Source organism: Typopeltis vanoorti, chromosome 20 (assembly GCF_054136105.1).
Source record: "Typopeltis vanoorti isolate ZY-2024b chromosome 20, IOZ_Tvanoo_1.0, whole genome shotgun sequence".
Lineage (NCBI taxonomy): Eukaryota > Metazoa > Arthropoda > Arachnida > Uropygi > Thelyphonidae > Typopeltis > Typopeltis vanoorti.
In genome coordinates this window covers 37,675,803-37,703,341 of record NC_143568.1, presented here as the reverse complement: position 1 = coordinate 37,703,341, position 27,539 = coordinate 37,675,803, and the positions used below count along the sequence as shown (strand labels likewise).

General features: G+C 36.2%; 1 protein-coding gene across 1 annotated transcript in view; it reads right to left on the bottom strand.

Annotated features, from left to right (window-relative positions):
- The window catches only part of LOC150095378 (MAP kinase-interacting serine/threonine-protein kinase 1-like), a 248,497-nt gene extending 222,902 nt beyond the window's left edge, over positions 1-25,595 (bottom strand). The window contains exon 1 of the mRNA XM_090410350.1: positions 25,107-25,595. Coding sequence (XP_090266476.1) covers positions 25,107-25,239 — 133 coding nt within the window. The 5' untranslated portion in view covers positions 25,240-25,595. The remainder of the gene's footprint in view (positions 1-25,106) is intronic.
- Positions 25,596-27,539: the final 1,944 nt, after the last annotated feature.

Below are 27,539 nucleotides of genomic sequence, written 5' to 3'. Positions count from 1 at the left end.
AAATAGAATTTAATATGTATATAAAACTTCAGACATTTATTGTGGTAAGTGGCAAATTGATACGTAACACTGAACTTAACTGGAGAGTTTGAAATACCAATAATTTATAAATTATGTTTGGTGTTCTTTTATCCTCGTATGTTCTTTCTTGTGGTTATATCAGTCGCTTTAATAATATTTTTGTTCTAGGTATAAAAACAAAATAATGGATAGGTATATACCAGATGTCTATTCCTTTCAATTTTGGTTCAATATACATTTTTCATTGGCAAAATGATTCGAATTGATATTAATTTCGCCTGGATTATAATTTGATATTTATTATTCAGGATCAGTTTCAATTTTTATTTCAATGGGATCATCTGCTGTGGCAAAAGTCATGATAACACGTGAGTTATGAGTTACGTTAAAAAAAAGCTACTTTTTTTTAAATAACTGGTAATCCTACTCTAGAAACCAAAAAGTGAACCGCTTCAAGCCACCTCGTCTTAAATAAGCGGATAGTGATCTCACATTGGGCAATGAAATTAATCTCCCACCTAACAACAATCACAAATCCATGCCGACTCAAAAAGTAAACCGAAGTCTGTCGGTTGGAGAGCACGTGTGCTAACCACTCAAACCCAGGTAGCGACATTATTACTATATTTCAAACGTATCATTTAATATGTTGCTATTCTCCAGTCCCAATTTTGGGTAATAATGCCCCAACCGATTTCCCCTCCTCCCTACAACAGTCTTTTTCTAAGGGCAACCAATTTTCCTACCATCTCCATTCCTAAACGTCTTCGTTTTCCGGATTTAAAATCCCAGAAAATACTCCTTTCGCGCATCAAACATGAATCTGGATTGATATTTTAGTAAAGATTTTTACCTTATACTGAAAATTATCATGCGGTTTAGAAGGACAAAACACTCAACATATCCATGAGGTGTTTTTGTTAATATTAGTTTCGCTAGTAAAAAAACTCACGCACTTCGTAATGATTAGTCTCATTCAACTGTTTATCATGTAATAACAAACGAATGAAAGCTTCGCTTCAATTCATAAACTCCACGTGGAAGGATACAAAATGTGCTTTGTATCCTTACCGTCTCGTTAAATCCTAAGCGACAGCAACAAATGGAAACGGGTAGAAAGGAGCACAGCTGCGAGCTTACATGCCTCAATACCACCCTACCCCCCTCACACACACAAAATGTAACCTCTGTGAGTTCACCCCTGTCATTCCCTGCTCGCTACATCTGCTAGACAAAAACATGCATCTAGCACGGGTAACAGCCATCTGTCCCTTATACAAAACTGCCTTTGGTAACTTCAAAAACAACGGTTTTCAAAAGTTGCCAAATGGGTTTTTTCAAGATGACAGTGCATCAAATTTCTTTAATTCTTGATTGGGTACTATTACTGAAAATGAGGAATTTAAAAATTTTCCTTTTGTAAGTATTTCCACGAAAGAAACAAAAATTATATCACTAACCTAATATTTAAGTTTCTCTCTTAATTTTGGAATGTGTGCATCACCACACAGTTAGTGATGCTTATTTGATTTGATTAACGGAAATATCCACTTTTCTGGAGGTACAATAACAGACAAAGGAATGAATTATACAACTATTTAAAAACCATGTTAATGCGCCTGATTTGAATATAATATTTGTATATTACAAATTTTCGAAAGTTCGTTTATTTTAAAGTGTCACTCCTTAGGATTTTTCCCTAAATCCAATAAATAAATATATAAGAGATAAATAATACAAACGAATTAATTATAATCAACTCCTCTAGAACAATTTTAATAAGTATCATATGCATGAGGCGTTTTGCTAATATCAATTTCGCTAGTAAAGAGAGACTAAAAATGCTATCTTTGTATAATTCAGTTATAATCTGAATTTATGTAAAAGGAGATGATTAACTGAAGTTTATAACTCAAGGATTATATCAAATAGGATTTTACTGGACTTGGCTGAACCAGGCTCTAGTCGAGGGGATAATAAGATAGCAAAGATCGGACAAATATATGAAGTTTATTTCTTAGTCAACTGATAGCAGCTACATGAAAAAATTCAGAAAATCAAGAGCATTAATTTTTTTTTTAGTGTTTGGGTTGAAAATATGTAAAATGACCTTTAGCAATTGGTTCTAAACGCAGAAAAGTTATGTGACTTGAAGAAATAATTAACCCGATTCTTCAGCAATAAGACATTAAAAGTTGTGCATAATGATCATCTAATTTTGCAATGTTAAGCATGCCGGTATTATGCATGTGTATAAAATGTAAAAAACAAATAAATGCGAGGAAATTAAAGAGAAATAAGTTCAGTGAATATACACAAGCCAACATACGCGGACAGTAGATTGCATGTTTCGCCTATGACCACATTCAAATAATCACCACTTTTGGTGTGACCACAAGTGGTGATTATTTGAATTTGCCTTAGCAACTCAGGCTACAAGGCCAATGTATTATGTTTATCAATTGCGTGTGTTCTAATAGTCTGATTTGCGGGATGAAAAAACCCTGCCACCCCCATATGAGACCGGATAACTTGCCTTCAGTTGATAAATCCTGATAAAGGTTCTTTGCATCCTAGATGAGACGCGAAGAATCTGTCTTTCTGGGCAAAGGGCATCATCGAAACCGACTGAGCCAAAGAGGCTCGCAACTAAGGCCATGAGTACGTTATCCTATGTCTAATTTCTTGTATTTTGTGTGACTCTCGAATGCAAGGAAGATGTATGGATCCCATGCCAGAAAAAGTTCACTAATACAAGACTGAAGGAATCTGAAGTCCAAGCCATATATGGCGAAAAAAAATTAATGAAACCTATCTACTCTAACTGATAGCGAGAGTGTTAATGATGCTTGGAAAACTTAAGAATATCACAGCGACAACAGCAGATGTGGTATTAGAAAAAAAAGAAAAGTAGATAGAGTTGAATATAACCACTGATTCGACGTGGAATGTGAACGTGTGACTGGCAAAAAATGAGGTAGGTAGACGAATGCAGCAAGGAGCCACACTCGTAAAACTGAAAGAACATCGTATGGCCAGAAAGGAAGAAAAAAAGAGTGCATAAGAATAGAAAGATGAATACTTCCAGCTTAGAACAACGTTATGTAGGGATAAGGAGGGCATAATCATGAGTGGGAATCAAAGGGTACTAGAAAGATGGGTAGAGCATTTTGAACTACTGAAAGGGCCTCCATAGCTCAGTCAGTACAGACAAAGACTTTGATCTGAAAGACCTAGGTTCGATTCGCGCCCATGATGTGAGGAACCTTTATCTGGTCTCTTTCGACTAAAGGTGAGTTAGCGCCGGTCTTATAGAGGTAGAGTGTTTTTTCACCCGGAAACTCGGGTTTTTCGTCCCTCGAAACCGGCTCCGTGAACACACGAATCTACAGTCATAAGATACATACTTAATCCCTCATAGGGAAGGCTCAAGCCGTCCTAAGGAGGAAAGGGGGGGGGGGGGGGGGGAACCCCATACGAAATAAATAATTAACTATTGAATACTGATATATCTCATCAGCTGGATGACATGGATAAAATAGAGAGTCAAACAGAAGATCTAGAAGAAGTTGAACCAATACCAACAATTGCTGAAGTGAAATCCACTATTAACAAAACGTAAGAAGAATAAGGCCCCAGGAATAGATATGGTATCATATGCATGAGGCGTTTTGCTAATATCAATTTCGCTAGTAAAGAAAGACTAAAAATGTTATCTTTGTATTAATTCAGTTATAATCTGAATTTATGTAACAGGAAATGATTAACTGAAATTTATAACTCAAGGATTATATCAAATAGGATTTTACTGGACTTGGCTGAACCAGGCTCTAGTCAAGGGGATAATAAGGCAGCAAAGATCGGACATGGATCATGGTTGATGTGAGCATATCAAGACCTTATAAAGAGGAATGACAACTTCCTATCTCTACTTGCTAATGTGTTCTTCAATAGCCAGGTAATCTTATGGGCTACCTTAGCAATATGTCCTCTAAATTCACCTCTACCACTACTCCTAAATCTCTAGCTTCATCTATTTCCTGGAGTACAGTGCCATCAATGTGATACATGGCTTGTAATCTATTTATCCTAAAATGAATAACTTTACATTTCTTGATATTAAATTTATTAATTTTTTTCCATACTGACGGCCTATTTAAAATCATCCTGCAAGCTCTCCACATCACCTTGATTAACTATTACTCTACCTTAGCAATACAATGAGGAATTTCACATCATTATCAGCAAGCAACTGAATATTTCCTATATCATTTATGTACAAATTAAACAGCAATGGTCCCAGCACTAAACCTTACGACACACCACTAGTCACTTATTTTTGCCTCGATTCTACCCCTCCATATACCACTTTTTGATATCTGAATATTTGATATTTGAACGATATTTGAATGTGTTTTTTAAAATATATTAGAACCCAATAATAAAGGAGAATGCTATATTTGGTTGGTATATTTGAATTACATCACACAATTACTGAAATGCGTAAGATGATAATAAATTTGGAACAGGAGGCTTACCCCCTTTGACTACACTCATACAATCTGCAAAAGCTCTGGCAGAAAATGGGACATTCAGTAGATTGTCCACACTGTTCCCCATTGTAAATATGGGCAAAAAAGTTAAATTCTTTATAGAAAATTATATATTTAAAACTTGTCTATATCAGTGTCCTAAACACATCAGTTCACACTTCATGCACATAAAACAGATGAAACTCAGAAAACAAAAAAGCAACTCGTACCAAATGACAACGTTCAACTGGATTGTTGACACAATAACCAATCACAATCACTTTCTGGGTGCTATTGTATGAGCATGCATATACACAAACACACCCTGTCTTGCCTTCTGGGTGGCTTAAAACCACTGGAATGCTAAGAATTTGACCTGCTGCGCCATCTGTACGTCTGTTCAAAAAGGCTTAAAGATGTCCGTATTTGTGACCGCACACTAACGTGAATGTGATGCAATGTTCACATGTCGAAAAGTGTCCTCTTCGTGAAGCATTTGTATACTGTGTTTAATTTTATGAATCATGTGAAGCCCAGAAACAATTAGGGAAGTCTTTAATAAGAATAAATATAAAAATATAATATCAGTGATGTTGCTATTCCGTGGGTGTGCACTGCACACCCTGAATATACGCCCCTACTCACTATATATCATGGTTGATAGCTTCCTCTCCTAGGTAGGAATGCCACAGGCTCTGTACTTTCAATCATTTTCTTCTTCTTGTACATAAACAATCTTGTAAATAAATGTCCTCACTGACTTCAAATCCCATCCATAACCTTAATGACAGTATGCTTCATTCCTCTTTGTGTCATTTTACAAACAGTGTAGTACCCAATCATCAGAAGCTTCAATATCTCCCATAATCGATGTTTCTAAACTCTGAATCTTCCTACTGTTCTACAATGGGACTAGGATAGCCTCGTGAACTTCAATGCTACCAAAACAATCCTGTCTAATATCTCACGAGAAAGAGTGTCACTTCCCTTATTGTAGATAATATCCAGATATACACCCCCAGATTTCTCTTCAGGATTCAATTACACCTTCAGCCTTTTCTGGTAGATACATCTCAGTCACAGCTTCTACAGTTGCCAAAAAATTACTTTTCTACTCAATTTATTAATTTTCATCTGTACAACTGCTAACACTGTATAAATCTCTAATCCTCTCTAAGACTGCATGATGTTATTCAGAAGAGGACAGTCCAATTAACTGATAACTCCTTTCTGCAATGTTCATTTACTGCCTTATGCCTTTAAATCTACAGATAATTTCATGGATTCCATAATGTTTTCATGATTTCATCATAATAATGGATTAGAAAAAGAGGACTACGAGACTGGAATAAAGAAATAGAAAATATAATAAAAGCAAAAAAGGACAGTTACCAGAAATGGCTAAATTCCAAAACAATAGAAGCAGAAATAGAGTATAAAAGAAACAGTGCAATTGCAAAACTAGAAGTAAGGAAAAAATAGAGAGAGAGAGAGATGGAACAATTTTGTAACAGAACTAGAAAAGGATTTATTTAAGCCACAACCCAAAACCTATAAAGTAATAAAATACATGCATAAAGAAATAAAAGAAAAGACAAAAATACAAACAACAGATTTAGAAAAATGGGTGACCTATTTCCAAAATCTCTGGACAGATGAGAACAATGAAATAAAATTTTATAAAACAAAGAATGACCTAATAGAAAATATCACAGTGTTAGAAGAACTGAAAATACAATAAAGAAGATGAAAAAAAGAAAAACACCAGGAGAAGACAATATAAATATAGAACTATACAAATATGCAGGTGAAAAATTTAATAAAAAAGACTTCTGAAATTTTTTAATATGGTTGGAATGTCTGGAAAAACTCCTAACTCTTGGGAAAAAAGCACTGGTTATCCCAATCTATGAAAAAAGAAATAAAGAAGATTGCTATAACTATAGGGAAATTAGTCTGCTGAATACAGGATATAAAATATATGCAGGAAGATTAAAAGAGAAGCTAAGCAGTATTGTAGAGGACAAGCTACTAGAAGAACAAAATGGTTTCCAAAAAGACCAATCCTGCATAGATTCAATTTTTCCTTTAAAATTATTAATAGAAAAGAGAAGAGAATTTCAAAAAGAAACACACATGGCCTTTATTGATTATGAAAAAGCATTGGACAAAATTAGTAGACAATAATTGTTTAAAATATGAAGTTGGTTTGGTATTAAAACATACCAAACCAACTTTTACAATCTATTCAAGAAACATATACAGGAAATAAAATAGCAGTAAAATTAGAACAGATCTCAGAATGGAAAGATATATCAAGAGGAGAACGACAAGGATGTACCCTCTCACCTCTGCTTTTCAATATATATAAATAAAATTTTAACAATCTGGAAACAGTATAACCCATTTGGTATACAAATAGCCCCACAAATGAAGATAGATACACTACTATTTGCAGGCGATCAAATAATATTAGCTACATCAGATGATTTACAAAGATCATCAAAATCATTAAATGAGATCTCAAAACAATATAATATGACAATATCTAAAGAAAAAACAAAAATAATGGCATTCAAAGGAGAAAACCCAATAAGAAGTAAAATAGTGATAGATAATAAAATATTAGAACAAGTAAATACTTTCAGATATTTGGGATGTGATTTATCATACAAAGAAGAAAAAAGACAGGCACCAAAATATCAAACTCTGTCAGAGTAAATGGCATAAATAATATAATATAATTAAACCATCCCTAGTAGTAAAACACACCAGAATCAGACTATAAAATGTATTGTCAAAACCAACTCTACTATATGGAAGCAAAACATGGACCTAAAAAAAAATTAAAAAAAAGATGAAAAACGAATTCAAACAGCAGAGTATACCAAGTGAGACCATAAAACAAATGAAGAAATCTTACAATCCCTGAAAATAAAACCAATTACTACATAAGACAGTATAAACAAAAATGGCTAGAACATTTAAATCGAACAGCATACTACCAAAAATATTATACAGATACAAAATAAGGAAAAAGAAGAATCTGAAGACCAAGAAAGAGATGCCTCCAGCATGAGACCGGAACAGGCCACTTGGCCTGAAATTCATGTTAGGAAGAAGAAGATAATTTCATGAACAATCTGCTAAATCACCTGCTATCATTCCTGCACTTTATTTTTCCAAAAACCTAAAAAAAAGAGCAGCTGCTTATCGACATCCTTCTGCAATTCAGATCCAAAGTTGCCAAACCAACTTCTCTTCTTCTTTTGAGTCATTTGTATCTGTTCTCTGGAACTTCTTCCCTCTCTGCATCTTCTCAAAAGACTGAAAGTTTCAATTATTAAAAATAAAAAATAAAATATAAAAAAAAATTGCCCTCGTGCACTTGTATGACTATAGGTCATACAAGCCTTTGCATGCAAATCCGTTATATATGTTTCTAAAACCTAAATGATATCGTAGGAAACAGCACATGCTGCACAATTGATTTTTCTGTTATGGAGTTAAAAAGTTTCTCATTTAAACCTACCTGCTTGTATCAAAAATCAACTAACTTTGGATCTGGCTGGAAAAAAACAAAAAGCCTAGAAAGAGTTTCTCTAGTCAGCAAACAATTGAATTGACTCTATAACACTTTCTTTTTGTAGTCTAGCATTATGGAGGCAGAAGGCACAAGGCACCCAGAAAACTATTTCATTATGGAATGTGCAATTTTAATTACTGATGATCGATAAAAGCATTACACTTTATCAGTTTTGTAAAAGTTAAGTGGGTTTTTTTTATAAATTTAAAAAAAAAAAAAAAAAAAAAGAACCAAAATGTTTAGTGAAGGACTGAAATGAATGACCATTTGTGCATGAGACAAGATTCAACTTTTGGCTTTTTTCAGAGTATAATTTGGATTTGTTCACAAAAGGCTTGTTACACTACACACACACACACACACACACATATATAATTCTTAAATTTATATTGTGAAACAGATGCCTTATCACTTGAAAGGCAATGCTTTAACTGATTTGAATTATGTTTGACTGTTTATTTTTAGTCTCTGTTGCTATGCCAATGCTAAGTGTTCATCCACTTCCTCATCACTCTAAGGCAGGCAAGCTACCATGACCAACAATCTGCAGCCAAGTTATTTAATTTTTTGTAACAGATCAGACCACTCGTATTCTCAGTTTTCTATCCATTTTTTTCTTGGTCTTCCCAGCAGTATGTTTCATTCTACTCTTCCTTGATTTTATCCACTGTTTTGTATAATTATTATCATTTGACCTCCATAGAGTAAGAGACACATCATGGGAGGTACACACTATTGTACACAATGCTCATCCAACCATGCCTTAAACTGATTTAATCTGTCTACATTCACAACACACTCGGGTGATGCATTCCACTCGCCAACCACTCTCCATGCAAAGAACCTTCTCCCCATACCCTCCTTATATAGTTTCCAGTGATGGCTTCTTGTTCTACTCCCCCCCCCATCTTCCATTCTATGAAAAATCTCTTCCATGTCGACCTGATAGCAACTCCTGACTACTTATACATCTCAATCATATCCCCCCCCCTTCCTCCTATTTGCAAGGCTTTGCAACTTACATCCTCTCAATTTGTCCTCATACTCCACATTTCAAAGACCACTGACCACAAATTATTTAAATAAAAGAGCCAATAGGCCTCACTTCGGCGATGTAACATCATTTAAATTAATGTTACATCGCCGATGGCTCTTTTATTTAAGTAATTTATGGGTGCACGTTTTTGACAACTCATATAGCAAAGTACATAAGTTCTTTTCGCTATAACGTCAGTACCTACTCATGAGACCTCAATAAAGGTTGAAACCGGTCTGGATAGTAACCTTCCACCATAATGTATAACATCATACATCTCCTAAGAGATGCGTTTTACATTATGGGTAATACTGAGAATAGTGATAAGAACTTTACCCACCTTTGCGACGAGTTGCCCTAGTGTTGAACTACGTGCTTTAGCTTACGCTACAATCCGCCGAAACTTTTATAGTTTACTATATTCAGCATGAAACTCTTTGATTCCAATCTTTGAGCTTCTTATTCGGCTTTGAAATAATGTGGGATTTAATATCCCCTTAATTTAAATAATGACCACATTTGTGAATCTTCTCGGGACCCTTTCAAACATATCCTCATCACCATGAAAACTCGGCAACCAAATCTGTGCACAATAATACATATGAGACCAGATCAAGGCACTATACAATGGCATCATAACTTCTTTATTTCTACATGTCAGGGTCCTCTGCATCATTGCCATGTGATGTCTTCAGGTCCTTGTCCACCCCCACTCAGAGATCTCTCTCATCTCCTTTATTTCCTTTAAATTTTTCCTGCCAAGTGTATACTTTGCATCTCATCGTTACTTACCAAATCTCAAAACCTTACACTTTGCAACATTGAACTGATAGTTCACTTAACTATCCATTCATGCAATCTATTGAAGTCCTCCTGTAAGGCTATAACATCCACTCGACTCTGCATTGCTCTTGCCAATTTTGCATCATTTGCAAACAGCTGCATATTACTAGTTAAACCCATCCCAATATCATTAACATACAAATTGAACAACAAATGGTCCCAAAACTGACCCTTGTAGTACATACACCACTTTGTATGAAAGTACAAAGTTTGCAGTATCCTGAAAGAGGAAGGTCATTTGTGACCTTCCTCTTTCAGAATACTGCACCCCCCCCCCTCCCATATACAATTTTCTGATACCTATCTGACAGCCAGTTACTGATCCAACTCAGAAATCTGTTATCCAATCCCATCTATTTCAATGTATTTAACAGCTTGTCATGTGTCAATCTATCAAAAGTGTATGCAAAATCCAATTACACCACTGTTTATGCATCTCCTCTGTCCAAGGTATTTGTCACCTTGTACATAAGTACTATAAATAAGGTAGTACAACATGATCTTCCATTAACAAACTCATGGTGATAACCACAGAGAATACCACTCTTATCAAACCGTATCCTACTTCTCACCAATCTCTCCAGTACCTTAACCACAATACCAGATATACAGATTGGCGTATAATTTGAAGCTAATACCTTATCGTCACCTTTATGCAGTGGAACAGTTTTACTCTCCTTCCACTCCCTTGAAACCACCTGTGCTGTTGTAAGACTTATTAAACAGGCATGCCAATGCCAATTCCCTGGAACATTCCCTTAAGACGTGCAGTGATGTCATCAAATCCTATCGCCTTATTGACATCAAGGTTACTTATTTCCTCAAATATCTCCTGCTCAACTCACAATTAAGCCATTCTCTCTTATGTCCGCTACACTTAAGTTCCTCATGATTCCACCTTGATCAGGATGAAACACCCTTATAAATTGATCACTGAATATCTTAACAATGTCTTCTGCAACTGTTACCATTCTACCATTTTCATCCATTAACATCATCTTCCCATGTTCATTCTTCCTTCTATTTACCATACATCTAAAAAAGTCTCGGGTTTTTCTTCACCTGATTTGCCAATTTCTGCTCATACTGCACTTTTGTTTTCCTTACTGAGTCACTCTCCTGGCTTGTTCTTTTTACTCTTCACATAACTGATTCATCCTGTACTGTCTCCAAAGTACTCTACCTTCCTTCTTCCAGATTTCATGCTTAAGCCCCTCCTACACTGATCCTGTTATGTATTTCTTTGTCAGTTCCCAAGCAGCATTTATTTCCTTAGTGCTGTAAAATTTCATTCGATGAATTAAAATAGTTTATCGAACTTGATTTTACAGGGGTTTTAGACCTAAATAATGTGGGGGGGGGGGGGGGAATAACACAAGATTCCTGTTGTCTGAATAGAAATTTACTGTACTGAAAATTGTGTAAAATAATTCCTGTTAAAATAGTGTAGTAAAAATTGAGAAAATGGATTAAGTGATATTAACATTTTAAGTAAACTATAAGAATATTGTATCAGAAAAGTTTGCAACAACTTGCGAACAAACCGTAATTACCTGTTGTCACTGTGCCAACAGGTAATTACGGACATTCAAAGGTTGAGAACAAAGAGCAGGAAGCATATAAAAGGGGGCTAAAAAAAGGGGGAGAAAGAGAGGAAAAGGATTACGATTACTGCTGCTGCAACTGTTCAGGTTCCCTTACTGGCTGAGTAGAAGAGAAGAGACGAGGCAATGGCATGGAGTACACAACTGGAGGTTTGATGCCCACCATCGAAGCCACTTCATCAGCGATTCCTCTAGAATGTTCGGGGAGACTTCCAAGGAGTGTCCAGCAACAGTTGTCCCTCTCCCCCCTCCACATAACTGACATAATTCATCAGCAGCACTCCACCTCTCTTCTTGTCCTTTCGATCCTCACAAAAAATACTGTATCCTTCCATTTCTATTCCCGTTTAAAATATCATCTTCATTCAACCATGTTTCACTTATTCCAATGATTTTGGGGCAATTAAACTCAGTGAAACCATTTCAGCACCCTTATTTCTGATAATTCTGGCATTTGTAAATAAACTAATTCTTGAAACATTGGAGAAGTGTATTTTTTGTAAGCGAACTCTCGGTAGGTGCATAAAGGTTTCTGCCTGGTCTCTGATGAAAACCAACCAGTTTGAAATAGCTATCAGGCCAGTGAAACCTTTTCAAAATGGACCAATAGGAGGGGAATATATGGACGCTTGGGCATAGTGATCATCTCTCCTATAAGGTCCGGTTAGGGCAACTCATAAATATCAGTGAGTGTATTCTCATAAGCTCTGTGGTCAAATTTCATACGAAACTTTTATAGTTTCTATATTATTCGGCTTTGAAATAATGCTGGATTTAATATCCACTTATTTTTTTTAAAAACACTAATTCATTTTTTTTTTTTTTTTTTTTTTAGGTGTATAACGTCTTATCCAAGCCACTTGTTGGTTGCGATTTTTCCACTACACCTGCCCAATCACCTTTATCACCACTTACCACATATATCTGCTCAGTCTCAACTTCCTCACCCACATATACTCCATCTTCATACATACACATTCACCGCCACTTTCAACATCAGCTCTCCCTATGCCCTTCTCCCTGTCCACGCGGCCTCCTCCCCATTTCCCTGTTCCTCTTGCATTCCAGTTTGGTCTTCATATCTCACACTACTGCTGTTTTCAATGCCAAGCACTTCTATCTCTTCATTACCACTCTCCTGATTTTTCACTTTGTCTCTTGCACAACATCACACACACTGTGCTTCCATTCAGCAACACTTTCTGCAATGCACTCACTCCGAAGTCATTCAAATGTAACCTATCACACCCATATGATTTCATTCTTCCCTCAAACAAATGCCATACATCCACAAACTGTACTCCCTTCTCCTCACACAGCTCCACTAGCATACCATTCATCATTCTGGCTCTCCATCACAACTCATCATTGTCATACCTTGGCAACGCACTGACAACCTTTCCCTAATAATAATACTGTTCCATAATAATGTTACAAAAATATATAAACTTAAAATTGAAGGTTAAAATATACAAGCCACTTTTAATCCACTGAAATTTACAACCCAAATCTGTACAGTCAAAAGGTGGTAATCTTTTTTCCGGAGAGATGGATGCAATATTTAGAATGCTTTAAAATGTAGTATTGCCAGATTTTCAACTCTCAGAGACATACATGACATCATCATAACATAAGGTGTGATATTCAAAGAAAACACAGTGCAATATCTAATAGGCTAACAAAGAATTGTTTCTTTTGGTAGTGCAAGAACTTGAAAATTAAGTGTTGAAGTTGAAAAACTTCATGGCCCGTGTTTGTTGTATGGGATGCCAAATCTGATTTATGATTTTTTTTTCGATATTTTTACATGTTCAAACATGCAAATATCCCTTGACCTTCCAATCTGGTGTATGTAGCAAACATCACAAGAGCAATGAATCTCATAAATGCCTGGTATTTTCAAGGGATGATATGGAGGTTTTGGCAGATGTAAAAGCCTCTGAAATGCTGCAGAACTCCACACAATGTAATAAAAATCAAGGCTTAATCCTATGCCAAGTTTGAGCTACTTTCATTAAAATCTATACCTAGGATACAACACGCACCACACTACAGAATGTGACAGCAACAACTAGCATTGTTCCAACATATTATTATTATTATTACACCCTCCATGGAGTCAGCAGACTCATCACGGGAGGTTCATTCAACTGATAACATATTTATCATGACAAATCTTAAAATCCTTAACAGTCCTTGCATTAGCAGCATATTCTGGTACTATGTTCCATTCAGTGAACAATTCTCTGTGTAAATAAATCTACTCTTCACACCCCTCTTGCATAGCTTCCATGGATGGCCTCTGGTTCTTCTATTCTCGCCTTCTACTCTTTTTATAATCCCCCCCCCTCTGGCTAATCCAATAAAATCCTCTTACTAACTTCTTTTCCTTTCACCTTTTTTCCTCCTATCCACCAAACTCTGCAATCCACATCTTCAATATACAGTATAGAGTAATTAATTTAAGGTTTTTTTTTTTTTGTATAACTTTTGCTAGTAACCTTGACCATGCAAGTCCAACAACTCGCAAAACTTGTACGACTGTATTTGTTTATTTTATTAAACTCATTATATGTCTAAAAACATGTGGTCTCAATACCGAAAATGTTCTACAGACCTGTTAACCCACAGATACTTACATATTCAATTAAGTGTTTTGTCATATTCCACCACCAGTTTTGGAACACTAAATAATCCAGATTCCAGTATCGTTAATCTAAATTAAATGATTTATGATGATACAGTAAGCTATATGTAAGTTCATAAATAATCACTTTTTTCAATGCTGTCTCATTTTTGAAAAAATATAAATTATAATACAGGATGAGTCATTCCATGTTCAATAATGAAATGCCCTTGCATTATTGTCCACCTGAGAGAAAGAGAACACCTATCTTTCAAGAGATTTATTTCAGTATGAGTAATAGACAGATTAGCCGATCTCATACGGAGGTAGCAGGGTTTTTTCTCCTGGAAAGTCGGGTTTTTCATCCCGCATACAGACAAATCGGCCCTTCAGAACACACACAATTTACAGACAAAAAATACTAGTTGTGGTGGTGGTGATGAACGGTAGATGGCGTTGATGGAGATGATTGGGTAGAGGTTCGGTGTAGTGCTTGAGACAGTTGTATAATAGTAGGTGTCCTCCCATGATGAGTCTTCGGACTCCTTGGAGGTGTCACGAATAATAATAAGAAGAATAAGAAATTTTCCTAACCACAGCACTAGCTAATTTCCATTAAGAATCCAACATTTCAAATATCATCAATAAATTTCTTCTGAATTAGCTGCTTATGATTGTAATGCCCCAACTCAGAGATTAACATCACATTTAAAGGTAAGAAGCACCTATGAATGGCAGAAGGGGGCAGTCACAGAGTATAAAACCTCAGTTTTAAACCTTTTGCATTTCAAAAACAGAATCCTCTTTCTAGTTTTCTTAATACACTATTCTAAAATGAAATAGGTCTAGAAGTTAAAACGCTTGCTAAGAAAATTAAGAGATGATATAAACAAACATTTCACTGAAGTTACTTTTATGTAAAATAGTGAACAAACAATATTCTTAAGGTGGGGGGGGGATTCCAAGATTTCCCTAAAAGGAAATTCAGGATGTCTCTACACTCACTTCTAGGGAAAGTTCTAATGTTTTATTATCAACCAAATTAAACCAAAAACTATTAAATGGCTTACTGCTATGTATAATAATATCCTGGACTCTGGCATGCTTCCATCAATTTTTAAAAGATCTAAAATCATTGCCATCTTTAAACCTGGCAAAGACCCTACAATTGCTTCCAACTACCATCATATCGCCTTATTAAGCATCTGCCTGAAACTTTTGTAAAGAATGATATACAACAGAATTTCTTCAAGTATACATAATATAACTCCCAGGAACAGGCTGGCTTCAAACCTGACAGAAGTTGTTGCAATCAAGTACTGGCTTTGACACCCTTTATAGAGAATGGTTCTGAAAAACAATTGAAAACAATAGCAGTATTCATGGACCTCTCTGCTGCCTATGACACAGTGAGAGAGAGGGGATCTTATTTTAAAATTCTTAGAAACTATCCCATCACCAAATCTAGCCAACCTAATTAATCAAATACTAGCAGGCAGATGGATATAAGAATCTCTCAATGAAACCAAAAGAATATTCTTTAAGATTAAAAATGGTCTACCTCAGGGGTCAGTTCTTGCACCATTGCTTTTTAACTTTATATTAGTGATATCCCAATGACAACATCATGGAGATTCATGTATGCTACCGATGTTGCCATTGCAATTCAACATTCCAAAAACCTGAGAAACATCTTAACTGAAGATCTGGCTGTACTTAATAAATACTTTAAATGATGGTGATTACAGCCTAACTTGAACAAAACTGAAGTAGCATCCTTTCATTTAAGTAATATCCAGGCCAAATATATACCAAAAGTTTACTTCAGAAATAAATAGGTGAAATTTAACAATCATTCAAAATACCTAGGAGTTACCCTAGACAGAAGTTTGACATTTAAATATCATCTAGAAAACATTGCTGGAAAATTAAAAACTCATAATAATATAATGCATAAACTTGCTGATACTTCTTGGGGTGCTGATGCCAACACACTGCATACTACTGCACTGTCTCTGGTCTATTCTACAGCAGAGCATTGTGCTCCTGTGTGGCTGAACAGCGCACATGCTTCTTTAGTCGATGTCCAGTTGAACCAAACTATGAAGATTCTCTGGAACTCTAAGATCTACTCCTGGCTACTAGCTCCCAACTCTGAGTAATATAGCCTCTCTCTCTCTCTCTCTCTCTCTCTCTCTTCGTAGGACCCAAGCCTTAAACAAATTATGGACAAAAATAATTGGAAACAGTTCCTTGCCTATCCACCAAGACATTTCCTTCCATACCTCACAAAGATTGAAATCCAGGTACCCTGCCTGGAGGAGTGCAATACAAATTAACGACCGAATTTCAACCTATGCAAGTCATGGGGAGAGTATTGGCTTCAACGTACCTCCAATCTTCAAATTCCCATTTCAAATCCAACATCTCGTCTGGATGGATTCAATCTCCCTAGACATGTATTGGCCACTTTAAAATCAGATTAGAACAGGACATGGGAGATGTAAGCATCTCTTGCATAAATGGAACTGGTCCAATACTCCAAAGTGTGAATGCAGAAGTGGGATCCAGACTATCAATCACATTATGCTTGAGTGTCCTACCTACTCATTTTCTCAGGCACTAAAGAGGACTTTTTTAAACTAACCACGGAATGCCTGGAGTGGATCCAGAATTTAAGGATTAAGCTCCAACTCCTGATTCTTAATTTTAATGTTTAATCATTTCAATCTATTGTATCCCTTTTAATATGATTTTTACAATTGTTTTTATGTTGATTTATGTAATATGTATGTAATATCCTGAGACCTGTACATCATATGCTAAATAATCAAATTTCCTTATGAATTTTTTTTTAGTAACAGATTCAATGCAATTATTATTTAAAAAAAAGGCAAATAATAGTTTCTTTTCACCAAGTTGAGTTGCATATTACAATACATATTATGGTCATTATTACAGAACTATCATGAAGTCCAGACATATCACAGGAGATCCACCTTATCATATGATAAACTTTGTGTTACCTTGAGGTATACCTCAAAGTCCATCATACTAAATCTTATTCACTGTCTGCACTTCCATCACCTTATGAAGCAATAAACCCAAAAAATTCTGCTAGACCTCTCTGTAGTCATGATTGCAAACATATATTTTTTTTTATATTCTACTATGTGGATAGTGGCTGGATCTTCTCTGTCCATTACAAGAACAAGGAACTCTATGCACATTAAAAACAGAAAAAGAGGAAGGTGTTAGAGTCCATTTTAATGTGGAAAAAGATTAACAATAGTCAAGCCTTTACAAAAACCTTAATAATAGTGGGCTTTTTCCTCCAGCATACAGAAAACCTATTGACATGGGCAGATATATTCACAAACTCCTCCCACCCCAACAGTAAAGCCATCAATCTCTGTCTAATGAGGTCTCTCTTCCAAATGAACTTAACCATTATACACCACACCTTATCCAATTGCTATAATTCCAACAAAAATATATAATCAACAAAAATATTCTTTTCTTGAATCCTCACCCTTCTCTTCATAAGGATAATAGTAATATTAGGTAGATAATAGAAGCCTCCGTAGTGCAATTGGAAGAACAGTGGAACATTGTGCCCTTCGATTGGAAAAGACATGGGTTAGATTCTCGTTGTGACAAGGGGTGTTCTTATATGGGATTTTTCAATTGAAGGCGAGTTAGCTGATCTTATATGAAGGTCGCAGGGTTTTCCTCCCAGAAACTTGGGTTTTTCATTCCGCTCAAAGACAAATCGTATTAAATTTATTAATATTATTATTAGGCAATTAATGCGCCTAATGCGTTCTTTAAAAAACAGGTGCATTAATCGAAAACACACTAATCGAATATAATAACCTATGGGAAAAAGTATAATTTGTTCCTCAAATTTCTTTTTTGAGGAACAGGTATTTTTATTATAAATTTTTATTATAAAAGAATTAGGGTATGTCTCTGGGCCTAGTTAAAGGTAAACCATGAAGCTGAAAGACAATAAAACATATTCAGAATATAAATTTATTATTCTGCTTCTTAACAGAGAATTGAGCTAACGCGGCCATTCTGTTTCTTTTTTTCATACAACTGACGGTATGGCCCTATTGCCTCTTCTGCAAATTTTACTGGTTCTCTCTTCACCAGGGTCGGTCTCTAAGCATTGCTGCTTAAAACCTTCGATTGTACTAAAACTATTTTCAAATTGTTTCTGTGAAACTTCTTTGGACTTGTCAGTGATTAAATTTTCTTCATATTCTTCAAGATCTTCCCACTGTGCATCTAAATTTAGCAGGTCGGAATCACTCAACTTCTCAGAATGAGATTTAATTAACTTAGATTCATTTGAAAAGCATCTGAAATCATTTGCACAATGTGGAAGAATGTGCTTCCAAATGGCTTGCATATTGTTAGCAGTAATTTCATTCGACTTTGCGACTTTATAACCAGGCTGAGATTTCTCCGATTTGGCTAGAAAAGTCTTGGAAGGCATTCACTTCCAAAAACAGGCCAGTTTCATCAACATTAAATATTTGTTGATCACAATTTTCTCCAAAATCTCTGGATATCTCCTTATCTGCACTTGCAGCTTTGCCTGTGATTAGAACATTATGTGGCTATTTCTCTTTTTTTTTTGAAATGCTCAAATCACCCAGCAGTAGTGTGGAATTCTTCTTTTCCATCATTGATAGCTCTTTCTTTCAAGGTTGTAAAGAGGTTTACTGCTTTTGATTTAATAAGGTCAGTGCTTAGCGGAATTCGTTTTTGGTTACAATCTTCGATCCATGTAGAAAGAAGTCTCTCTAATTCAATCATTATAATACTTTGATTTCGAGTGCATGCATGATGAACTTGAAGCAGCCTTACCTTTCTTTCTGTATTCACCCATTTTTGTGTTCTTGTCTTATCTTTGCTCTGGATTCACCTTGTTCATTTTTCTTTATTTCACGTTTTTCTTCCAATCAGATTACTTTTCGAATCATTTTCAAACTTCTATTTTTTGCTCACTAATTCTTTTACTCATGATTAAAGGTTAGGAAAATAATTTAAAATAAAAAAGTAAGGAAAACAATTGCACGAGATATGATCAGCAAAATGCTATGTAAAGCAGACATAGACATGGAAATAGTGTAGTATGTCATTAAAAAATAACTTCGTAAAATTTTTCAAATCGGTAACTAATTTATTTCATCCTGGTGTGTGATTTTTTAAAATAGTTAACCATAAAAAATGTATAGATAGATAAAAAAATTTTTTAAATCTGTAACATTTATTTTTAAGATGTATATAGGTGCACTAATCGAGGAATTGCTGTATATCTGGAAAAAATAACCAGAATTTAAAAAATACAATCTGTGTATTGCCTTCAAGCATCACTCGAAGTTGTCCACCCTGATCCATTCCCCCGCAAGGACCGACCTTTTCCAGTTCATGGTGTGTTAGTTGTTTGTTCCTGCAAGCTAGCTGCTATGGGTAGACTGAAAGATCAGCCACTATTCACTTGGAAGAATATGAAAACAATTCATTACAATCCTCTAGGATTGTAATGTGGAAATTATTCTAAAATTTAGCCTACTAAGTTTCACTTTATTTTGTACTACTTGCTTGGATTTGTTTAGATTTACATTGAACTTCTGATGTCACTGTGACTGACACTGAATTTTTATTCAGGAAAACTTTTTTCCAGTGCTGTTTTTACTCCATTAAGCTCCTTACTTAACAATTAGCAATTAAACACTTAGCAATTAAACCTAAACACACAATGGCCACATGATAACACTGTGCAAACACATTTCTCAGGATACCATGTGGAAGATAAAAGTACTAGTGGTGTACTGCATAGCTCTGTGTTCGAACCACTGCTATTTAATTTGTACATCAATGATAAAGGAAATGATTCTGATGAGAAATATTGTTTGCTGCTGATGCCAGCAATGTAACAGCTTATCAAGGCAAGAGAGAGCTTGCAGAATGATTAAATAGGCTCAAAATATAAGCAAACGGTGCAGGTACCAGTTTAATGTAGAAAAATGAAAGTTATGCATTCTAAGATGAAACAATTACAAGCTTTGTACTACACTGATGGATATATATATATATACTCCATGCATCTGATAAAGCTAGAGAGTTGGGTGAACAGAGAGCAGAAATTCAGCAGATATACTGCAAAAGAGATTGAGGTGGCCCACAGGATTACTTGGTTACTGAAGAACACAAACATGCAGAAATAATGATGTTATCATTTGCCATTACAGGGTTTTGATACAGTCATGTTTGGATTACTGCACATAGGTCTAGTCATGTATTTTCTTGGGATGAGGAAGTGGCAGAAACAATTCAGAGGAAGAGTGGCTAGCTATTTGGAGTTATGGCCAAAGTAATTACTATTATTAAGGGCGACTCCAGGGAGTCCTTAGACTCATCGAGGGAGGCCTTAAATATCATGTCCACACAACTATTCGACATTCTCACAGTATCTATCGTACCTTGCCTTGAACTCATTCACTGTCACAGCACCCACAACAGACTCTAGCAGCTTATTCCACTCATTTACCAATATAAAAGTAAAGAACCCAGCTCTAACACCCTTGCTAACCACACTCTTGCCCTGCTTCCATAGATGTCCCTTAGTTCTCCCACCACCAGTCCTGATCTCAAAAATATCCTCTGAATTAATCCTATAGAAACCCTTCAGCAATTTGAATGTCTCAATCATATCTCCCCTTTTCTGCCTATCACCCAATTTCTGCAACCCACAAATCTTCAACCTGTTCTCATAAGGTTCATTCCATAGACCTGCTATCATCTTGGTCACTCACCTGTGGATCCTCTCCACCTCCTCCCCTCCTCCTCAAATCTGGGCACAGTAGTCGAGATGAGGTCTTATCAAGGCTCAGTACAGAGGAACAATAACTTGCTTGTCTCTGCTTGTCAAAGTATTTTTCAGCAACCAAGTGATTTTAAGAGCTGATTAAGCCACTTTTGCAATGTATCCCCTAAACTTCATTTCCCTATCCACCAACACTCCCAAGTCCCTGGCCTCATCAATCTCCTGGAGTACAGTTCCACCAATGTGGAATACTGCTGCTAATCCTTTCACCCCAAAATGCATAACCTTACATTTTGTCACATTAAACTGACATCCATTCTCCTTAGCCCAGAACTCCAATCTATCCAAATCATCGTGCAAGATTTTGACATTATCTGCATTCACTATTGCCCTACCCAACTTTGCATCATCAGCAAACAAATGAACTGTTCCACTTAGATCCTTCCCTATATCGTTAATGAACAAATTAAACAGCAGTGGTCCAAGAACAGAACTCTGCAGCACACCACTAGTCACAGGCAGTCTTTTGGATTCTACTCCTGAATAAACTACTCTTTGATATCTCTCCATCAACCACCCACCTATCCATCTCACTAACCCTATATCCATTCCCATATGTTGCAGTTTACGGATTAGAATTCCATGTGGTATCCTATCAGAGGCCTTAGCCAGGTCCAGCAGTATCACTGTAAACCCATTACCCTTATCCAGTTCAGCCATCACTGTGTTATAAAACTTCAGCAAGTTACTGAGGCATGATCTACCCTTCACAAAGCCATGCTGTCCCCCATACAGTATCTCATTTTCATCAATCCATTCCTGTATTTTTCCCTTGTCTACTTTCTCTAAGACCTTGACAACGACTCCTGATATGCTGATCGGTCGGTAATTTGCAACAGTAGTCTTGGATCCTCCTTTATGCAGTGGAACTATTTTCCCCTCTTTCCACACCTTCGGGAGTAAACCAGACCCGAGACTCAGATTAAACAACATGGTCAAGGGCACTTACAATTCTTTAGACACTTCACATACGACACGAGCTGGTATACCACCCAATCCTACAGATGTATTGACATTGAGGTTCTGTAATAGACTATTCACTTCCACTTCATTCATCACAATTCCCATATAAATTAATGGTTCCTTCATTCTTTCAGTGTCACCACCTGGATGATATACTTTTGCAAAGTGCTCACTCAGTAATTCCACTATATCAACTGATTCCGTGACCTCCTTACCATCAGCATTCCTTAAAATCATTCTGCTGTGTACAGTTTTTTTTTTTGCTTGCAGCATATTTAAAGAACTGTTTGGGATTCTCTTTAGCTTGCATTGCTAGTTTCCTTTCATAATCCGCTTTTGCTTTTCTTATCACACTCATTACCCTTCTGGCCTGCTCTTTATACCGTCCGTGTGCCTGCAGGTCACCTTTCTCTTTAAATTCCCTCCACAGTTTTCTTTTTTTGCAGCTCAAGCTTAATGATGTTATTCATCCATTTAACCCCTACTTGTTTTACTATTCAGACCCTAGGTATACTATCAGCCATAACCGCCTGTAAATGCTCCGTGACCACTTCCCATGCTCTATCAACATCCAGCCCTTGCAGTTTTACATGCCATGGCATTGAACCAAGCAATCTCCTAAGCTTGTCATACTTGCCAGCATGGTAATTCCACATATACCCTGTCTTAATCGAAAATTCCACACCTTTAGCCACCTCCCAGGTCAAGACCTTATGATCACTCTCACCAATAGGTGGCAACATGGTCATATTCATTACAGTCAAATTCTCAGATGCTATTACCAGGTCAAGCACTCTCAAACTCTAGTATTTTCTTTCTATTACATGCTGTCTCAGATAGTTATCCCTTAATAATTGAATAAAATCCATTTCCTTCCTCACGTGTCCTCTCCTCCTTCCAATCAATGTTATCATAGTTGAAATACCCCATAATAATTACCCTCCTTCCACTCATTTCATCAATTTGTTTATGTATAATAACCTTAATAAAATCCGTATACTTGCCAGCACGGCAATTCCACATATACCCTGTCTTAATCGAAAATTCCACACATTTAGCCACCTCCCAGGTCAAGACCTTATGATCACTCTCACCAATAGGTGGCAACATGGTCATATTCATTACAGTCAAATTCTCAGATGCTATTACCAGGTCAAACACTCTCAAACCTCTAGTATTTTCTAATACATGCTGTCTCAGATAGTTATCCCTTAGTAATTGAATAAAATCCAATTCCTTCCTCACATGTGTCCTCTCCTCCTACCAATCAATGTTACCATAGTTGAAATCCCCCATAATAATTACCCTCCTTCCATCATTTTGTCTATGCATACTATCTCCACCATCTATTCCATCATCTGGTCTATAGCAGCACCCAACTGTATATTTTGTTCTGCTAGTCTCAATCTCATACCAAATAGCCTCAAATGAGCTCTTTTCGCTATCCTGTAATACAACTTCAATTCTCCATGGCTGCAGTTCATCAGCTAACATCAGTAACACTGCTCCCCCCCCCATTTTATTCTCTCTGTCCCTCCTAATTAAGACTAAAATACCAGTGCATTATCTGGGTTCTTCTGACTAGTCTGTCTGTTTTGCAGGATGAAAACCCTGCCACCTCTGTATGCGATTGGCTAACTCACCTTCAACTAAAAATCCCCAGAGGTGCATGGTCAAGATGGTGAGTGGCCTGCAGAACACTCCTTATAAGAATAGAATGAGGGTGTAGGTTGCAGAAGTTTGTTTCATAAATGGAAAAGCAGCGATATGATAAAAATTTAAGTGCCAAAAGGATTTATAGGACTAAAATGAAATAAAATACCAGTGCATTATCTAGATAGGAAAGAACAAGAGGTCATACCTGAAAATTTAGTAAGACTTAGTTAAAAGCCTTCGGACTAGATTCTTTGCTTGGAGAATGAACAAGTGGAATGCATGGCTGAAGTTTATTTGCAGTGCTATGTCAGTGAATGCATTCAAGGGAAGTGCAACAGGTATCGTGTGGGTCTCCCAAGATCAGTTTTTCGCCTCCATGAAGATACCTAGGCAATAATAATGACATCCAATGCCCATAAGATGTCACATGTTTCAGTTGGCTTTTCACGTTTCCGTGTTATTTTAATGGTAGTGGCTTCCTCATCTGAGTTCTAATTGTTGCACCTTGTGCAAAAATGAGAAACGTACAAGGTATGCGAAATTTGATACAGAATAAACAGCCTAAAAAAAAAAAAAAAACTCCTCTTGGCCCTGAATACAGCATTATGAGATTTTTTTTTCAGCGTAATGTGTATGTCAGCTATGAGCTACTCCATGTTTACTGAATAATAAAATTCAAACCGCCAAATAATAAGAACTAAACTAATGTGTTAATAATTGCAAACGGAATACACTTAGGAAAATGCATTTTACTTTAAGATGTGCCTTAAAGAAATTGATATGCGTTTACTTTGATAAAAACTACTCGAAGAATCCCGCGATGTGTCTTTGACTGCAGGAAGTGTCTGTATAATAATAATAATTCCGCTGATTAAATAGTGTAAAGTGACAATTACAATATGCAGACAAATAAACTGTTTGTATGGTCCAAGGTCTAAAAATTAACCGTTTCGATTTTAACTAAAGAGAAACCAATATTTGATATCTTGAATGCTTATATCAATCGGTTGGATTAAGTACAGATAAAAATGTTTTCGCAGGAAGCTGTGGTCAAATGTTCTTCTCTTTAAACTCTTGCATCTGTACTCTGTTACATGGAAGCCATTACAGCGTCAGCAGCAGACATGCGGTTCATGCGCCGATACTGATGGTACTGTTTGTAAACAAAGTGATGTACTGGGAAAACCGTTTCTTTTCATTGATCCGTAGAATGAACTAAACTGCTGAATCTCCACTGATAGTTTATTGAATTATTCTTTAATAACCAGTAATAACCTGAATAACCAGTAAATTTAAATAGCATCACAATAACTACTACATAATCTTAAGCAGGCTTACCTTGATTTTCTGTAGAAGACGACCCTCCTGTTTCCAGCAAGAGAGTGGGAATATGGGTATCCGGGCTACATCCCAAACAGCTTGAATCCTGAGACTTCGACACCTTCGCACTTTCAAGTACACCTTGCTTCATTTTCCCCCCTTTTGAAAGAAAACTCTGGATCGCAATTTGCTATATAATTTGAAAAAAACAACTAAAAACCTCGACGAATGAAAGCCTTTACGGCTTAGAATTTAGCCCAAATTTTAAATCGTACGAAACATAGCTACGCCTTGGATGCGCAACACTGACAAACAGTAGAAACAAAGGAGAATAACTCCTCCGCTAAAACCGACCTGTCAGTAGGTCTAATATGTTCGATCCCCAACAAACAGACCCCACATCAAAACACCCACAGCAAGACAAGGCTTGCTAAGGCTTCCAGCCAGCTGCAAGCCAGGACCACAGCTGTCAAGCTGGTGCCCGTCTTCCCTTTCCCACCAGGTACCTATCGCTCACATCGAATGTACACAGCTCCGAAAACATGGGCGCTCGCTTAAATAGCTAACAGCAACCTGGTAACGCGCAAGCGCAGCACCTTATATGACAACGAAGATATCACGTGGTTTTCTGTTTATAAATACGTTGGAGGTCGTCGCGTTGTACCATCTCCATTCTTTGGATAGGTTGGATTGTGCCATCTTAAAAGGGGAGAAGGTTACCCCATGATATTTCCGTATGTCAATCAATCAAATTTACACAAATGATCACTATGACATTTTTATTCATTAGATATCGGCTACAATTTTTTTTAGAAAATATCAAAGCAAATTGCGAAAAAAAAACATTAAAAATGGCTTGTTTTAAATATACTACGCTATTTTTTTAGATACAGGATTCGGATATGAGCTGTTTTTTTTTTCTTTACAACTTTTTTTTTCTGTCACATTGTGGTAGTTGCTCCGTTTGAGTCTAAACGGTAAGAGAAGTCCTAAAGCTCTGGAGTATCCTGAACGGCAAGAGCTACGACAACCAAAATACGGATATAGTTTCTTCTTCTCCTTCTCATAACTTGAAGCAGGAGGCGCCAAATTGGGGGCGGGGGGAGGGGTTGTCGACACCTCTTTCTCTTCTGAGGATTTTTTAGCCACACCTTTTCTTTCTTTCTTTTTTTTTTTTTTTTTGAGTGTGTATTTTTTTGCTTTGTTTTGCCGCTTCAGTTTTAATTTTTCCCTCCCCATAGCCATAGTATGTAATATAATGTGCGCCTTCATTAATTTAATATTTTGTTCACACTTCGTACCTTAATGAATATCCCCACTGATATCTCCAAATTGATAAGATTTACTGACTCGATTCCAATATAGATATGCAATGACCTCTCGTCATCCCTGGATGGGGATGCATATCATATGTGTACACCGCTATTGACTCTACATCTCTTATACTGCATCCTCTACAGATGGAATAAAAGACTGCTTCGTCTGTCACTGAAGAAATTTTGACTACATAACTGAACTAGTTTTCTTTTATTGTGAAATATAAAATAAATATAAATATAAAATAAATAAGAAATATACATATATTAAAAAAAATTATTATTATTATTATTATTATTATTATTAAGGCTGGCAAAGAATCTCATTATATTCAACATTAAAATCTCATTGAGCATCACAGATTTAATGATAATGTTGAGTGGTGAAAATGCCTAGATTAAAGCAACTTGTTTCACTTGTTAAAGCGTTTTCTGTGAAAAATGAAAAATTTCAAATTTTTCAGTAAACCTAAAATTTAAAACGTCATCATAGGTGTAAACTTTAAATTATACTGCTCTATGTTGGAAAAATTTTACATCATCTTCAATGTCTGGTTTTTCGCTTTTTTTTTTTTTCCAGTTTGTTTAGTAATTTTCAGCTGCATTCAATTTTTAATGTTTTAAAAATGTAGTAATGCAACTATCTAGAAGAAGAAGAAGAAGGCATTAATAGATGCGCTCTCTCTCTCTCTCTCTCTCTCTCTCTCTCTCTCTCTCTCTCTCCTCTCGATCGCTTTCCCATAGACGCTCTGTTGTGTATGTATTTTTTGTAGGTATTTTCACGGGCGCTGCTCAACCGAACTGGCCACCCATTTTCCCCCTTTCTTCTAATCAATTATGTGAGAACTGCTGCTGGCCTACATCCATACGCAGTTCAGATCTAAACAGATCTAAACTTATCCCTTCAACTTCTCATCCACTTATTTCATCTGTCTCTTTCCCCAATGAATGCGATTTCCGGCTCTTCAAGAAATACATTCAGAGATTCTATCTTTCTTCCTGATCACTTGTTCATATATCGCACTGCTGTGTTATGAGTTTTGTCACCTCGTGTGTATGGTTGATATATAGAATAATATTTAAGAATAATTTTATAATTATTGATTTCATAGTTGGAGGAGAAGATGGAAGGATC